At 40.1% G+C, this 17500-nt stretch overlaps 2 protein-coding genes across 2 annotated transcripts in view; both read right to left on the bottom strand.

Moving 5' to 3' along the window:
- Nucleotides 1-3913: 3913 nt before the first annotated feature.
- Nucleotides 3914-4836, bottom strand: LOC137973336 (ras-related protein rapA-like). The gene has a single exon (XM_068820124.1). It carries the CDS (start codon nucleotides 4687-4689, stop codon nucleotides 4072-4074), a length of 618 nt encoding a protein of 205 aa, XP_068676225.1. The 5' UTR covers nucleotides 4690-4836; the 3' UTR covers nucleotides 3914-4071.
- The window catches only part of LOC137973338 (mutS protein homolog 5-like), a 27801-nt gene continuing 14214 nt past the window's right edge, over nucleotides 3914-17500 (bottom strand). Inside the window, exons 18-27 of the mRNA XM_068820127.1 lie at nucleotides 16818-16859; nucleotides 15417-15513; nucleotides 14260-14349; nucleotides 13914-14040; nucleotides 13628-13777; nucleotides 12959-13033; nucleotides 12738-12881; nucleotides 10565-10702; nucleotides 5899-5972; nucleotides 3914-5132 (exon numbers count right to left, since the gene is read on the bottom strand). Of these exons, the coding sequence (XP_068676228.1) occupies nucleotides 5039-5132; nucleotides 5899-5972; nucleotides 10565-10702; nucleotides 12738-12881; nucleotides 12959-13033; nucleotides 13628-13777; nucleotides 13914-14040; nucleotides 14260-14349; nucleotides 15417-15513; nucleotides 16818-16859 (1031 nt within the window). The 3' untranslated portion in view covers nucleotides 3914-5038. The remainder of the gene's footprint in view (nucleotides 5133-5898; nucleotides 5973-10564; nucleotides 10703-12737; nucleotides 12882-12958; nucleotides 13034-13627; nucleotides 13778-13913; nucleotides 14041-14259; nucleotides 14350-15416; nucleotides 15514-16817; nucleotides 16860-17500) is intronic.

The raw sequence follows: 17500 nt of genomic DNA, 5'->3' as shown, positions 1-17500 counted from the left end.
GTGCACGTTTTGTTGATCGAAAGTCTAGGTATATAACAATGAACACTTAATGACTGGTCCCGAGGGAAACAGTTCATTTTGTTTCCCGAGAATCTCAATGTTTCCCCGAGGCGCAGCCGAGTGAAACATTGAAATTCGAGGGAAACAACATGAACTGTTTCCCTCGGGACCAGTCATTAAGTGATTTGTTGTATAGCACAAAAAGAAAAACGTTCAATGGCAACCGCAACGGCAGTCGTCGGTCAACATTCGCGGGTAACAGTGTACTGTTACCCTCTGACGTCATAGATTTTGCACTGTTGCCCGCTCAGAGACTTTTGGCGGGAAACAGTTTTATTGTTAGATGTCATGTGACCTCGAAGTAACCAATGAGAGCCCGCGCTACTGGGGGGAAAATTCAGCTTTTTAACAAAAACCATTTAAGGTGACTCGAAATAGTTTCTCCTTTTTTCAAACAAATAAGCATATCCTGTCCTTAGACGCGTAAACAAGCACGGTGACCCCATTTTTTTATTGCAATTTTTTTAATGTTCATATCATGAATGTTAATTATGGCAAGTTTCCAAAAAAGTTTGATAGAACAACAATTTCAAGGGAATTACCTTAAGGGATCAAAAAGCTTAGAACAATTGTTGGAAATATTTTCAGGAACAAGGGAACACAATAAAACTTATGAAGGGCGCACCATTCCCTCTTGGAGGACTTCATTGTCTCTTTAGCCCGAGGGGGGGGGGGGGGGGGAACCCCAAAAAAAAAGGGGAGGGATGCTTTTCGGCTTGCTTAGGGGTGTAAATTCCGGATTTTGGTCTCACTTAGGGTGTTCTAGGCAAAAAACAATCATATGTAGCCCTGAAGGTCTCCTTTAGGGTTGCGCGCAAAGAAATATAAAAGTGTATATTTACACTTCTATATTTCTACACATGGGTGAAAGTATTAGATGATTATGTCTTTGCCATCATTAAAAGTTACTGTATTTTTATTTCTCTGTGTTTTGATATGGTCTCTTTGGCCCAAGCCCAGATTGGTCTCCTTTAGGGGTTTAATTTAATATTTCCGGCGAGCATCCCTCCCATTTTTATATGGGAGTCCCCCCCCCGGCTCTTTAGATCGAAATGGGAAACAACAAACTCCTTCTGAAGTATTTAGAAACGGTTGAGTTAATTTATTCGCGTGATCAAGTTACGAGATCACACCAGGAAATCAGTCGTATCCTTGGGCGTTCAGGTGCAAGAAGAAACATCAAGCGTCAACTGATATATGTTTCACGGCTTACCTACCGATAAAAAAAAACGAGGTGAGGTGTTTCATCCCCAGCTCTTGTCAATTACCCTGTTTATGAAGCCTTGCTTCGGCTGACTCAGTTACCTACACACGTGATGATAGACGTTCCTGGCTTTAAATAGCCCACGTTCAAAGTTCATTTTTGTGCACTTTAAACTTCGAAAATTAACATGTAATTCAACAAACAAAAAAACAAACAACATCCATATATTTAATTGATCGGTGAGTTATATTAATGGCGTATATTTTAATTCGGCAGGGGGTTTCATATCTGAGTGAATTTTCAATACTTTTCGTCATTACAAAGAAAACCAGACAAAACAAATTGTGATGTCATCGATGCATCTTTAACAAATATCGCACAAAAATAATCAAGGATATTGCAAGTAGTTTCGCTTTTTCGGTAAAATTTGTAAATTTGTTTGGATTTGCCCAAGAAGAAATGGATCAACCGTGCCATTAAGGTGCTGAAAACAAGTTCATTACTCCTGCTTCCCCATTTTAACTTTACTTGCCATCAAACCTTCCGTAATAGGTGGTTCGCAGCCAATCTGTGGAGACACAGATAACAATGCCGCAACCTACAATTGCTGGTGGACGAACAAAAAGAACTAATGAGAGAAATTTTGTTTTCGTGCCGATCATTACCTATATTCGCGCCTTTTTTTTTTTTTTTCGTCTCTTCCGATTTTCACAAGATGAACCATTTTGCGAACACGATTCTGGCTTCTCTATTCTTCAAAATACTCGTTCCTACGCATGCGCGCATGCTTTCACCCAGTTCCCCAGTTGCGTTTCCGCTAGACAGGAGTCACATGCCAGCCACAAGACAAGACAAGGCAAGTCACGGGTAAAGCCTAAAAAGCACTTGATCATAGGACATCTGTTGAATCAGTTGAGCGCTAGCTCAGTCGTTTCCTGACTGAAATGTAGCCGGATTTGTCACGATGCGGGAAGAACGCCTCCAGAACACAAGCCTAGAACAGCTTGTGTTTATTCCTTAGCGTTTGACTAATTCACGTGCAATTTAGAAAAATAGCTTGAATTGCTAATGACAGAAGTTGTCTCTGAATACAGCCGACATATTTATTTATTTATTTGTTTATTGCGAATGAGAGCGAAAGGGAAAAAATAGTCAAAGCAAACTCGATGGAAACGAGAGGCCGGGTTTTCTGCTTACCTTTAAACTTCATCGCAAGAGATAACCCATGCTAATAATTGGAACCTAATCACAACAAACGCAGCCAATCGAAATGAGCCAATCAAAACTTGTCAGCAAGTGCTAACTATGGTTTTTGGACTTGCGTTTGAAAACAATGTCCAGCATGTGTCAATCTAATCACTTTTGCAAGTGCATGTAAAGCGAAACAGAAGCGGGCACAAAATTAATTCCGTTGGCCCACTAAGTATGGCCAAGTGAATTACAACACATTATCTCGTCCACGGTATCACATGCGCGGACATCTTGTGAGTTCGATAAATTTTGTCAAGTTTTCTGGATCAGTATTGATTAAAAAACCTAAAACACTGTAACAGAGATTTGCGTGGCGCTGCCCTTTGCTTTCTTCATCAGTTATCCCCGATTCGATTAAAAATATTTGGACTGACCAACAGGGGTAGTGGTTGTATTTCGTTTCAGCTTGTTGTAGAAATCCTAATAATAAATCCAACCGACGTCAACTCTTTGGGGTCTATTGTTTACACGACTAATTTAGCCAGTTCTTTTTACAGATTTGTGGGCAAAAATCATATATGTAAGGTATATTTACTGCAAGTTTTCGACATACTTGATATAAACCTAGCCCGGAATGGACCCATATAAATTTCACTGCGATAACAGTGAGAACTGTCGGAAGACTATTGTTCATCATACAAGTAAAGACACAATTTGATCAGTGAATAATAATTAGTATCAAGGGATATTTTTGGGCCGCTTGACAACGTCAGCAAACATCGCTTTGAATGTTCTATCTTTAGGCTGTAAATAAAATGACAAACAAAGGGAAATAAAGGTTTTAGTGACAAATGTTCAATACAAAACAAACCAGAACCACTTTAGAACAATTTAGATTATGACTCTTCAAAGGAATAAAAAGATGGACACCTTAATCATGATATTCATTAACTGAACATAATTGGTCCTAAAAAATCTTGAATTCAGGATTTTGGCAGTCGTTAACTCTTAACTCTAAGTCATAACTCTACTGAAATAACTCTATTTGATAGTTAACCTCATCGATGGTATGTTGCGATCTTTTCAAGGTAAAATGATATGTACCGAATGCGGAATAAAATTAGGCAGGGCCTTGACTTGAATAAACATCCGCTCACTTCTGCTGTGAATGTAAATGCCCAAGAGTGAGATAAGATTTATTTCGTCAATCGGGGAAGCCCCAGGATAGCGGAAAATCACGAGGGGGCAATTTGTTCCTGTTCTGGCTATTTCAAAGTTGACCTGAGGAATATACGATAAACGGGTAGCGTCCGATGAGATTCCGTAAGTATAAAAGCAGAGGATATCAGTAAACAGAATATTTCCAAGAACACTGCTTTTGTTTGCTTTCATAAGTTATCACCGCAGCAGCCTAGGCTATTCAGTGGATACACAAAACAACAGGCAAAACGAGACAAATCCCTTCAAACCTCATGTTGGCATTTATTGCGCTTCAATCAAATATGAATTTCATTTAAAATAATCACCAATGTCCTTTAAATGAGGCAAGAAGCCAAAAACTGAATCAATAATTTGCGAATCGCCTTGTGGAACCATCTTATAAATAAATAGACAAATTACATCACATTACATTTTTCTTTGGCTTTCTTTAAGCCTCCAATCTTGAACTTTCTCTTCTTTGAAGGTGTCTCAGGCAGCATCAGTCTAAGAAGTTGATTAAAAACTTCATCAACATTGAAATTGTCCTTGGCTGAGGTCTCAACATATCGAATTGGAACTTTATCCGAACGGTATAATGATATCAACTCTGCGATTTGTTCCCCTCCAACTTCTCGCATGTGCAAGTCTTTTTTATTCCCAACTAAAACGATAGGTACGCCATCTTCGCCTCGTAGTGAGATAATTTCATCCAGTATTCTATACAGCTCTCGAAACGTAAATTCACTGTCGAGTGAGAATACAAGCACTATACCAGCAGCTTTGCGGATTGTCACCTCTCTCATAGCAGGGAACTGAAAGCTCCCAGCACAGTCTGTAGCATTAAGAACCCTAACGTAATTGCTTTGGTGTATCTCGTGGCTGTAGTAGTCTTCCACTGTTGGTGTGTATATCATTTCAAACTCTCCTGTAAACGAGCGTCGAACCAAGGACGTTTTGCCAACACTAGCTGCTCCAAACAAAGCAATTTCAAAAGAAGTTCGGTGGTATCTGGTTAATATATAGCGATGTTTCATTATGTTAGTCTTCGCCTGTGCAAGGCAAGATCGAAGTGCTCCAGTTTGTCTTTTCGTCTGCACCGAATGTCAATTCTTTAAGTGCTTGATTATCAGTGCGCTTATCATTATATGCTCCGATTGACTGCATCCTATTTTCCTCGTCAGGCCCTACGTAAGAGCTCAAGAGACGTCATAGTGCATCCGCAGTACAATTGTCATATGTCAAAAGCGAGGGCACGGAACACACACACTTAAAAAAACAATACTCAACTGATAAACAATATCGCCCAAGCTGGGAAAGATCGTTATTAACAAATGGCGGTAGACATGGTTGGAAATACAGCAAACAAAATTTGAGTTAATCTGGTTACTTTTCCGATTTAAGCAGATCAGTAAGGAACACTTGTGGATCTTCTTTTTCCAAGTTGAGATTCAGGAATTTCATGACAATAGCTTTAAACCTGGTGAATAAAGGAATCAACCACTAATGTGTCAGCAAACCACATGGTCTACAGTCAAGTCGAGATTATTCTAAACGTCATATCAGAAAGAGAGTAGGTTCAGTTGAATTTAAGAGATCAGCACTTCACATTGTGCAATTGAGATCAAACTACTTCAAGTGTTAAGGCACTCCGCTCTGGCCAATATTCAATTTCGCGATGTAAGAGTGCTGTTAACGATCTACGAGACTCGGTAGGCTCTAAAATCTATACTTATGGCAGAGTATATCTACGAGACAAGGGCAGAATATTTTCCACTTTCCAGTGTTGGTCACATACTAAGTAGAAAGTGACCCTCCTGTGCCTTTAATCACAGCGGCTTTTTAATTACTAATCAGGTTGCGGGGGCAGGCCTGAACATAATTGTTCGAACGCTGCTTGGTTCAAAGGGTGCGAAAGTGATGTTTATTGAAGCGTATTCGTTTATCATGATATGTAACCGTGAATTTTTGATAGACTTCAGAGAAACGTGCCCCTGGATTTTAAGTACTCGCCTTCAATTGAACTTTCTCTTCTATACAAATGCAACAAATAGATAGATGCTAAATCAAAATCAAGAGTCTACCGTTAGCCTGCCAAAATTGATGTTAACGTGACTGACTTCTAACGTTGGATTGTATGGAGGAACGTTAAGTGCGACTGCATACTTGAGGTAATACAATAAAGACAATAGGCTAAGTCGAGGTTATTGCACTGTGTAAATGAGCAACCTATGCGCCAAACTAACCTTTTGTTTAGAACTTCACTGTTTTCAGCATCCTTTCTCTGCAAAGGCTTGTTACTTCTTAAAAGTTGTGTAACCTGTTTCGGGAAAAACAACGTAAAACATAATCTTTACTTTGTATTCATTTTCGCTCCACCCAGCGTCCATAACAAGCTAGATGGCAATGAAATAGAGACAGCCTGAACATCACACGGGAAACCTCTATAAATAGATTAAAGATGTACACGTAAAAGAACTCCTTAAAAATGTAGAATAACAGAAAAGGAATAAAACGTGTCAAAGAAATGCATGGATGGCCAATGAAGGACTAGATGGAAGGGGATTCCGTGAGGCCATCTTTAGAAAACCCATAACATACATTCCTTATCTGATTTACCATGAACTCCTCAAAGAGCTTGCAAAATATTGAGCCTCTTCACGCTTCACCGATAAAAAGCACTTCTATAAATTCATTTGTTTATCGACGAAAAGGATAGAGCGCCAACCAGCTCTATGATCTTCCTGCACTCAAGTGAAAAACAGAAGTTCACAGAGACCGTTTTGGACACCTGTGCCAACGCCTATCAACTCCAACCAAAAGTACAGCGTTTTATCTGGGGATCATTTGACAGCTTATCAACCATCAATATACCAATTAATTTCCGATCTGAAATAATCTTAATGACTCTAAAATGGCTCTAAATGGGGTCTAGATATTTGGTGAACTTTTTCAGTTGTTATGAGCCAACCATAAACCTTCCTGTGTTAGCAAGACGTAATAGCTTGACCGCGACTTTACCGTTCAACAATCCATTTTGTTCCCAAACTTTAGAATTAGCCAAGGGCACGAATTTTTCTGATGACACCAGCTTATTGGGGTTAATTTGTTTATTAATTTTCATTCAATTGCATAGGCTTATGTTAAGAAATACTGTAAAAAAGGACTTGTAACACTTTCATTGTTGCAAAGAGTTATATAACGTCTTTAATTACGTTATATAACTTCGGACATTGTGACACGTGTGCCGAGTGCACATGAATCGCAAATGACGTCTACAACCCCGCCTACTATGATATGCTCAATGAACCTTATAAATCCTCCCTTCAAAACCACAAAGTGATGGGTCATTTGCTAGCAATCTACTGTTTCATTCGTCATGATTTATTTCTTTCCCATCGGATGCAAGAGGTGTTTGATATTCGTATTTCAGACTGATGCATGGGCTCTTTAAACACTATTTTGCACCTGATTTACATTTGTTTCTACGGTTCGTTTTACTATATCCGCAGAAAAGATACATTAGGATCTTGTTTTTCATTCAACCGTCAATAACACTTTTTCGTCAACAGTTAATTACGCAGGCTTTAAGGCTGGAGGCGAAGGAGCAGCTCCCTTAATTGGTGTTGCGGTTAAAAAAAAATCATATTTACGTTACAACACCTTTACGGTGAGTTACGTTCCTACACAACACAAGACATTTGAGCTCTGATTCGCGCCACTCAAATTTTCTTCGTCAGCTGGTTATGTAAGTTAACTCACTCGCTTGAACAACCTCGTTCCCAGGGTCTCTCTTCTCTGCCTCCATTGTCGTCTCAACGACAATGGAGGCAGAGAAGAGAGACCCTGGGAACGAGGTTGTCGCTTGAAATACAACTAGGGCGTGAAGGTTGGGTCGGTTAAGGGAAATCATTTCAGAAGAGGCTGCGGCTATGAAATTGTTGAGAATGATTGAATGATAAAATATTACGATTGACGTAAAAACGTGTTAAATGTTCAATATTTTGTGGGACTTTCTGCGATAAAGCAAAAGGACACATTCTAGGAATGGAATAAGCCGCATGAAATGGCGTGGAGGCTCAGTCTGAAATCTTCTGAAACCGGGAAACCAGCCTACAACGCAAGCTACTTCCAGTCAGTCACACAGGCACTCTATTAATCAATCCTAAATTTAAGCAATGAAGGGTTGATGTGGAGCCAGATAAGCTGTTTGTCTTGACTATTTGTTTGCCTCGACTGTTTTTGGAGTCGGTTTCATTCCTGTTCATAGAACTAACCGCCGTAGATCATCTCGGTTTTTACTTTATCCCTAGCCAAACTAACCCCGTCCATAAAAGAAAGACGGAGCAATTTGCATGTTACATTGCAAAACGATCGGAATAAATATAACGGAAACCTAGGTAAATGCTTTGAGGTGTATTGGAACCCCAGTTAAGAAACCGCAACGACTTCTTGGGCAATAACGACCGGATCGCGGGGGAATAAATCATTGCGGGATCAAGCGGAGTATGCCTTTAGAACACTTAATCTAATTTATTTATTTATTTGTTTATTTATTTACGCGTAAGAATGCAGGCATAACCCTGTCCTGTTGCGTAATTCTGTTTCAAAATTTGACAACCGTCAAGTCCGGGCATTAGGGAGTTTAAGCAACGTCGGTCCAAAATATAACTTAGCCCTATCGCAAGTATTTCGCGATTATTCCGTCTTGTTCACCTTGTACAATACAGGCGAACTATCCTGTAACTGGATGGGTACAAACGATTTTAAAGTCCCTTTTGGACGTTAAGGGAAGTGGCAGAGGAAGATTTGTAGTCAAGAGCCCTACAAAAAGGCTGTATGGATGATTCTTTGAAGTAACTTTTTCAATGGCGATCTGACATCACTTCAATCAAAAGGCGCATGCGCAACTAGTCTCAGTCCTCTGCCGTGCGTTTCAGTAAAAGACATGTAAAACCTCTCAGGAAACGAAAGGAAGAGGCGGTTTTTTCACCGGATGGGAACCGTCCCATCAATGGGACTGATATTCTTGAGAAATATATATATTTTTAAATCCATGCTACAGATTTTGTGTAAGAATGTTCTCATACTGTTGTGTTAAAAAGTTGTTTGGTCACGTGATTTACCAAATGTGTGTGTGAATAGAACACACTTGGCAAGGAAGGATAACTGTAGAGTTTAACGGACTCGAGAAATGACTATTTGAAGGGGTCTATAGAAACAACGTGGTAGTTAAGAGCCACCCCCTTAAAGAACCAACGCAATATTCGGGAAGAGTAGCGGATGCAGTCCTCGGTGTAGTGGCTGTCCTGTTCTCTCCAGCAGAAGTGGTCGGCTTGGCGTAATGTCTCTAAAAAGGCTTATGGTGTATGAGGGTACCTAAGCAGAAACAGCCATAAGTCAAAAAGGGACTTTGCCGAGTGCTGGAAAATGTAGAATTTTCTTAATTGCCATGTTAGCTAAGATAGAGCAACTTCTCAAATGAGGGAGAAACGTTTAAGCAAGGAAGTCGTAATGTCTTTATATGACAAGCAGTAGCCTACTGTTTCCCCTTTCACGTAAACTAAACGCGATGCTAAAACTCTCTGATGATGAGCATTTTAGACCGAAAAGACAGCGCCACATCATATTTTGACATGACGTTTTCTGCGTTGCCTTCGCCGTCGTCGGCACTTTAACCTCAGGTGTCTTGCGTCGGTTGCTTGTCTTGCAACCATTGATTTCCTTGTAATCTCGTAGTCTCTGAAATTTCATATATCTTGAATATCATCTCAGTCTAAGTCGCGTGGAACTAAACTACGAATAAGAAAGGGATCTGACATAGTGGTGTTCGGGCCGACATTTCTCAGTGTCTCTCACTGCTCACAGGTATCTGGTAGATGTTATATTATACACTTAATGTATGGTTCCGAGGGAAACAGTTAGTTTTGTTTTCTCGAGAGTCTTTGTGTTTCCCGAGACGAAGTCAAGGGAAACAGCAGGACTCGAAGGAAAACAAAACTGACTAGTTTTCCGAGGGACCAGACATTAAGTGCTTTGTTGTATATTTGGACTTTTCCGTCAACAATCGCAGCAAAAGTATCCTGATCGGGATACATCTGAATTTGATCAGGGGCACGTGACCAAGAACCAACCACAATCACAGTGCTCGTTTTGTTGAGTGTAAGGCTTGGTATACAACAATAAACACTTAATGACTGGTCCCGAGGGAAACAGTTAATTTTGTTTCCCGAGAATCTCAATGTTTCCCCGAGGCGCAACCGAGGGAATCACTGAGATTGAAAAACGAGCAATGGCAACAGCAACGGCAGTCAGCGGTCAACATTCGCGGGTAACAGTGCACTGTTACCCCCTGACGTCATAGATGTTGCACTTTTGCCCGCGGCTTAGAGACTTTGGCGGGAAACAGTTTTATTGTTAGATATCATGTGACTTCGAAGTAACCAATGAGAGCGCGCGCTGCTGGGGGGAAAAACTCAGCTATATAACAATATTGGTTGTACCACGTTACGAGTACAAATGAATTATTAGGGACTTCAAGATGTACGACGGCGATGTCGACAAAAACGTCACCGGAAAATATAACTTTGCACTATCGTAAATTTTTCGCGGTTAGGCCATTTCGTTCGCGTCGTACATTGTGGGCAAAGTATCCTAAAAATACATTGGTACGAACGGTTTCAGAGTAAAAATAAGTTGTACGCTCGCGTTGTCGTCAAAATCTCAAATTTGATGAAATCACGTCGTTGCTGTGCAGAATACCGAACGAATATGTAGCAAAATGCGTGCGCATGTGCAGCACGATTACTTTTCCTCTTTTAACCAATGATATTGTTGTTTCCTGGCGTTCTCGTTTACGACTGCGTCGCAGATCTTTAAGTCCCTATTTAAGCTTCGCTGGAGGCGACGAACCTGATGGGCTCTCTTGATCAGTTCACTTGGAACTCCAGCCAAGGAAGCAATGTGGCAAGCAAAGCTACTGTCAGCGTGACCATCAATAAGCTGATAAAGAAACACAAGCTCTTCCTCTTCCTGCATGACCTGCATAGTCTGTGGTGACATTTAAAACAAAGAGACAGGACTGAGTTCTCGTAATGAGGCAAACGAAACAACAACAACAACAACAACAACAATCTTTATTTATATATACCACACAATGACAACAGAGATTGGAAAAAAAAGGACAACATTACATATGTAAGGTATAAAGCCACCTAGAAATTAACTACAGAGCGGCTAATCTGGCTAGGAGGCAGAACATAACATAATCAACGAAACGGCAGAACACAACAACAACAGCGACGACTTTTACGAATCCAGGCAAACCAGGCAAACCAGTTGACTATTTACAAGTTACAGAGGTTAAACCAGCAACTACTAGGATCAAATTCAGCGAGTGGTCAGGACGGATCTCGAACCCCTGATCTCCGGATTTCCCGCAAGACAAGTGCCCTAACCACTGGACCTCACCACCTCTATTTCCATTTAAGCAATAGAGGACGTTTTTCGTGTTTTCATAGCCTCATCTAAACGCGAGGGGCGTTGGGAGAATACGAGACAGTTATGCAAACCCTCAACTGCGTCTCGAGTTTGCATAACTGTTGAGAATTCTCCCCAACTTCCCCGAGTATTTAGATAAGACTTTGCAAACACGGAAAAAAGTACTCTATTGCTTTTATAAAATATTTCTCAAAGATAAGTCAACAAATGAATGAAAATACTGGTTTTTTCACGTCTTGATTGAAACAGATTTTCTTGATACATGCTCATAATTCCTACCAGCCAATCAAAACGCGCGTCTGACTACATAACCAATCAAAATTCGTGTGATGTCACAGCCGTGTTTCCATACTCTCATCTAAACACAGCTATTGACCAATGAGAGTGCGCGTACTGTCCTAATTATTTTATAATAAGCAGTAACTTTGCTGTCGCGGTTTCCCCCTTTCCAACCCCGCTCGATGACACGTCAACTCCATTTGACGTAAACTCTATCTGCGTCTCGCGACCTCCTACCTCAAGAAAAATCGAGTACTGCGGCAACTTGCCTGGTATTGATACGCTTAGTTATCGCCTTAAATCTTGTGATTCTTTTTCAACAAATGGAAAAACCAATTAAAACTCAGACCCTAGCATGTTCCCGCGCCTTAAGCAACTTAGAATTCTGGGCCCGGTTGTTCAAAAGCCGATTAACTCTAATCCCAGATTAAAAATTAATCAAGGAGTTTATTTATCTGCTCCCAAATGCTGTTCAATGCTGATATTCGGCAAGGCTTTACATTAGAGGAATTCAATCTTGAAAAACAAAATTAAGCAAAAGGAACTTTCACCAAAAAGTGGAAAACATGAAACAAAAGTTTACGCTAATCCAGGATTAAGTTAATCGGCCTTCGAACAACCGGGCCCTGAATTGTTCTGTTTACACTGAAATTACACAAGCACAGTTGCTGTTGTGATTATCTAAGCATCATTTCATGGCAACTTAAGCTTTGTTAAGATAGGGCAATTTTCGAGAAGTCTCTTTTCTCTCCTCTTTTGGTCCATAGCTTGGTTGTTCAAAAACAGATTAACGCTAATCCCAGATTAAAAATTGACCAAGGAATTTATTTCTCTACTCCCAAATGCCGTTCAACGCTGATATTCGACTAAACTTTACATTTGAAGACCAAAAATAAGCAAAAGAAACTTTCACCAAAAACTTGAAAAAGAGAAACCAAAGTTTACGCTAATCCGGGTTAAGTTAATCGCGGCTTTCGAACAACCGGGCGCAGGGTGTTAAAGAAACCGTTCGACGTACGTGAAATTAATTTCAGATGGACGCTTTTTTAAGTTTCCCTGGAGGATGGACTCGGCTTCACTTTGCATTCGATGAACGATAAAACAGAAAGCTAAGTCATGATCAGTCATCGTAAAATGAAATGATCATTCACCGTAATAATTTCAGCATGACTGGCATTTTTTGAAATGGCTGATTTTGCTTGGTTTACTCATTGTTACGGAACGGAACCAGGCCTTTGTGAGCGATGTGGAAGAATGAGGAAGACACAGGCAAGTAAGAAAAGAAAATAAAGGGTTCCACTAGTACCTGATATTTGATCAATGATGACTGTGGTAACAGGTTTTGTCTGATCAGACCATGAAAATGTGTAGATACAAGAATTTTAGGACAGCTTGACCCACGTTTCACCCAGTGGCGGAGAGTAGCACTTACCAAGGACAAACCATCAACCTACGTACAGTTAAAAAAAAATCGTCCTCAAGATCTCTCACAAGATAACACTTAAAACATTCATTGCAATATAGTACCGTAGCTGTTCCCTTGCCAAACTCGTCAATGATGACTAATGAATTCTCTGTGGCGCCCTGCACTGCTGTGGCCACCTTAAATTAAAAACAGATAATAAAAATTAACCTCTGACTGTGGATCATATCGGTGAACTTCTGGATGACAGGGAAGCATAAAAATGAAAACGTTTTAAGAAAGTGTAAATGTTTTTTTTTTAAATGAGCTTAATGACTGTAATAGTTTTATTGTCACCACACGCCCCTTTTTAAAACTAGCTTTTCGTTAATTGATAAGGTAAGCTTGTCCAAAAAAAGGTTATGTACCCACCTATCCCAATTTCAACCTGATGACATGTGATCGATCATTATGTTCACCTTGTCAAAGTTAATTCACCATTCTTTTAAGGAGGTTTTAATTTCAGTAAGGAAAGTACCAGCAATTACACAATTAGCTTAATTATGCATAACTAAGCAAAGCGATTGGCTGAAGAATCTCTCACCAACCTTCATTCAGTTGGTGACAAAACGTCATTGGTGCCTGCCTCTCCACGCAACTGCTCATTCTACCTTGGGTTTTAAGCACTCATAGGAAAAATGCACTATCCATTCAAATGCGCGCAACGCTAGTTTGCTCCCGGTTTCTTGCTTAGAAGGAGGTAGTGCGCATGCTCTTAACGTACCATCGCTCACCTGGTTAAGATCAATCATAAAGGTTGACAAACCAATTGATACAGTTTCCCTCGTGTGTATGCGCGTAAAGATTCTGTCAGTCATACCAACAGAAGCTGCGTCAGCCGGCACAAAACTACCAATATGAGTAAGAAACACGATTAAACCAATCTAAAGGGAAAGAAAAGAATAATAGATTTCTAAGATAATAACAAAGGAGTTAAAGCTTTGCAAACGTGACCGGGCGTCTTCATGTTTTGCTTCTAGCTAGTACAGCGTTTACTGCTTAGGTACAGGATTTACAAACCTGCTTTAGGTAGACGCTTTTTCCACTAGCATTGGGACCTGTCAAAATCTTCAACCGACTGCTGTCTTTGTAAAACACACAGTCATTTGGAACAAACTGGTTCACACAGAGTTCTTGCAAAGGGTGTCTGAAAGAAATGATGGAGTACTTCAAAGATGATGGAAATTGAAGCAATGGAAAAGGTCAAACCTCTCTACTCCATTCCTCGAGGCTTCGTTGGCAAGAGGCACGCGAAAGGAGAAGCCAGGCAACGGACCTACCCCTGGCAAACGCGCCTACCTTTGCTCCCCCTTCAATCGTGACATCTTGTCGTAATAGAGAGCTTGCTTCCAGGATACTCTCTTACCTTCCTTGCTCTATGTTCAAAATTGGAGATGTGGTCAACTGAGGACAAACATAGTTGTTTTCTCTTGCACACAGTGCCAGCGAAATCAAGCTAAGTATAAAAAAAGATAAAAACAATAAGAAGATGAACACGCGTATGGACTGCGAAAATCTGGTCCAGTCCAATCCATTTGCCACAATATCAGTCAGAGATGAAGGCAAACTGACAACCTATTTTTAACGTTATCAAGAGATTTCAAGCGATTCTTGTTTTCGCCGTTGGGTCACTCAAGTGCGAGGAAAAACACCTTCGCACGAGGAAGTCGCTTCGCGTGCGCAAACAAAAAGCTAAGTGTGGCAGAACAGAACATTGCGCTGTAACTACGTTAATGTAAAAATGATGAAAGATCAAAATCTTTGTAACTTCCTAGAGTGACTATAGAGAGGTTTTCAATTGAGTGTCGAAAGTAATTAGCGAATTGCTTTGGTTTTGCATTACTTAACTCAGTGATTGGTTCAAAGTTCTCGCGCCACTTTTTCAACCAATCAGAAGTGAAACCAAAACCAGTCGCGGCTCGCACGTGCACATTTTCCCGCGCTTTGTGTCGGCTACGTGTAATTACTTCGAGTTTTGATTGGTTTACCGGATTGTCTCCGTCCTTTTTGATTGGCCAAAGTAATTACTTTGGTTTTGGTTTTACGACACTCGATTGAAACTCGCTCTATCGCAATAAATGTATATTTGACGAGATATAGACGAAATAGAGGGATCCTTGCACTTATCCTCGCTTTGGTTTATAATTACTTCACTCAGTGATTCGTTCAAAGAAACCAAAACCAATCGTGGCTCGCGCGTGCACATTTTCCCGCGCTTTGTGTCGGCTACGTCTAATTACTTCGAGTTTTGATTGGTTTACTGGATCGTCTCCGTCCTTTTTGATTGGCCAAAGTAATTACTTTTTTGGTTTTACGACGCTCGATTGAAACTCGCTCTAATTGCAAAAGGACAAAGTAAAATGAAAGAATTTCAACTTTTCCCCAGCACCCGTAGGTGTGTCCTCGCACACTACGCATGTGCAATCTCGTTCTGCAACTTATCCTCACAGACCTCGGGGATTCCGGCTGCACGTATTCTTTAAAAATAAGGAAAGAGAATAGCTGCAGTTTTACACAACTTACCAATCCAACTCTGCACAGCAGTCCACAACATCCATTAACACTTTTGTGTGTTCTAAAATAACTGTTTGCAGGCGATGCATAATAGCGGTCTCGTGATCTGAAAACAAATCGAGTCTTGAAAAAAGATATCCCCCAAAGTAATACCATGCAATGCAAAATCCATAATATTTGTGGGTTGGTGCTTGCTAAAACTGTCATACGGCGCATTGACGTATGTGTAACCTTGCCATGGCCTGACCTCGTTGGTACGGTTAGAGTAGGCTTGAATTAATGCAGATGAAAGCACAAGGAATGAGAATGCTCACGCGTGGGTGTCAATGGGCTTACTTCTTCGGTTGCTCTTGCTTCAGCTCTATTTGCACTAGAACATGAAACAAGTCGAACAATACAATAACAAGGTGGGCTGCATGGCAAAAGGGAAATTCAATTCATCTTTTTTTCTTTTGTTTGAGTCCAATTTACTTTCACTCACTCTTCTTTTTTCTTTGCACTTCCAATCACAAACTAAATGTGATCAAAACCGACCACTTAGGTTTGACCTGCCTTTGACAACTCGTAATGGTTGATTACGATAGTTTCATCGTTTTTTTAGCCGTGTCTATAACTAGAGGTTTCGGCGAACAGTAGACTTTCATAATAATGGAGGCCAGATAAATCGTTTTTTTTTCAGTGCCTTGCTCTCCTCGCTACGACAGGCAAAGTACAGAATGACAAGTTGACCATCACTATAAATGTGAGTTCAATATCGCCACAATAAAATATAATATAAAGTACGTCTCTTAGCAAGCAACTGCTTTTTTAAATATTTTGAGCAAGAGCCGATACAACGTAGATTTGATTTTAGTGGTGTACTATATTTCGGCTGGCCAAACCAGCCTCCTTCAAGTACAATGAGAGTTTACATTGGATTACTTCTATGTAAATATATATAGTAAATGGATGTTGACGAAATACTGGAAAAAATGTGATAGAACATGGCAGTTACAACGAATTTGAATTCAAATAATAAGAGTAATGGAAAAATAACGGAAGTGACTCTAAATAATAAACTGAAATCTAATGCGTTTCTTCGCGGATATTAAGACCGTTGGGATCAATTGACCTGCCTTTTGAAATTAAGAAAGCTTCCCTGTCCTTACGGATCGAGTCTCTGTTAGAAAATATTTTTTCAATAGGAATTAATTGCATGTCCTTAGAGATGTTGTGGGGAGAGGAGATGAAGTGTTCTGCGACTGTAGTAGGTTTGAATTTGGTGTCAGCGTTATCTAAAGTGCGGCGGTGTTCATTGAAACGGTCTTTTAAACCACTTACAAGAAAGTCAAGAAATCCACCCAATATTTTTTTGTGGATGAGGAAGGGAGGGGGGGGGGGGGGAGAGGGGATGAGAAAGACATACTCCACCTGTTATCTCACACTGGGTATCTCCTAAAAGGTTATCAAGTTCTAAAACAGGAAAGAGCAAAAATCACTGACGTATGGCTTATAACAAAAGAAGGTGATATGCTAACTTAAAACGGTCCACTCGCAATAAAGATCATGACAAACATAACAAGAATAATGAAATATATATAAGACACGACAAGGTATGCACACAAGGTTACAAGTACAAATTATCAAGAAGGTGATACCACAGTAGTGTTGGGAATGACAGTTCTGCAGCGCACACATCATGCGGATCCTCATATTAAGCAGTATGTGGAGATTGTTAAGAGAAGAAAAACGTTGGAATCACCGAGACTAATTAATCGGGAAAGGTGTGACACTTATAGGCTATTTTTCCGCTGTACTATTACACGGTACTATCCTGGGAATGATTATCCCGCCATGTGTGTCTTAAAGCTATTGTCTATTTCAAACGGGGTCACACGAAACGTCACACGAATATGCAAGATGTACGCCGGGTATTTTATAAATCACTGCTATGGTTATTTTGACATCTTTCATATAGGAATTATTATTCTTTTATTGCCGGTTTCAAAAAGGCTTTATTATAAAGATGATGATGATGATGATGATGATGATGATGATGATGATGATGAACAAGAGAAATTGTTATACCTCCCAACTCAAATACGTTTTCTGAT

The sequence above is a fragment of the Montipora foliosa genome, chromosome 10 (assembly GCF_036669935.1).
Source record: "Montipora foliosa isolate CH-2021 chromosome 10, ASM3666993v2, whole genome shotgun sequence".
NCBI classification, from domain to species: domain Eukaryota; kingdom Metazoa; phylum Cnidaria; class Anthozoa; order Scleractinia; family Acroporidae; genus Montipora; species Montipora foliosa.
The sequence above is the reverse complement of the archived record's forward strand: the minus strand, read 5'-3'. Positions and strand labels throughout refer to the sequence as shown.

Excerpts from the sequence above, each read along its gene's own strand:
- LOC137973336 (XM_068820124.1), bottom strand. The coding sequence starts at position 4,689 with ATGAAACATCGCTATATATTAACCAGATACCACCGAACTTCTTTTGAA.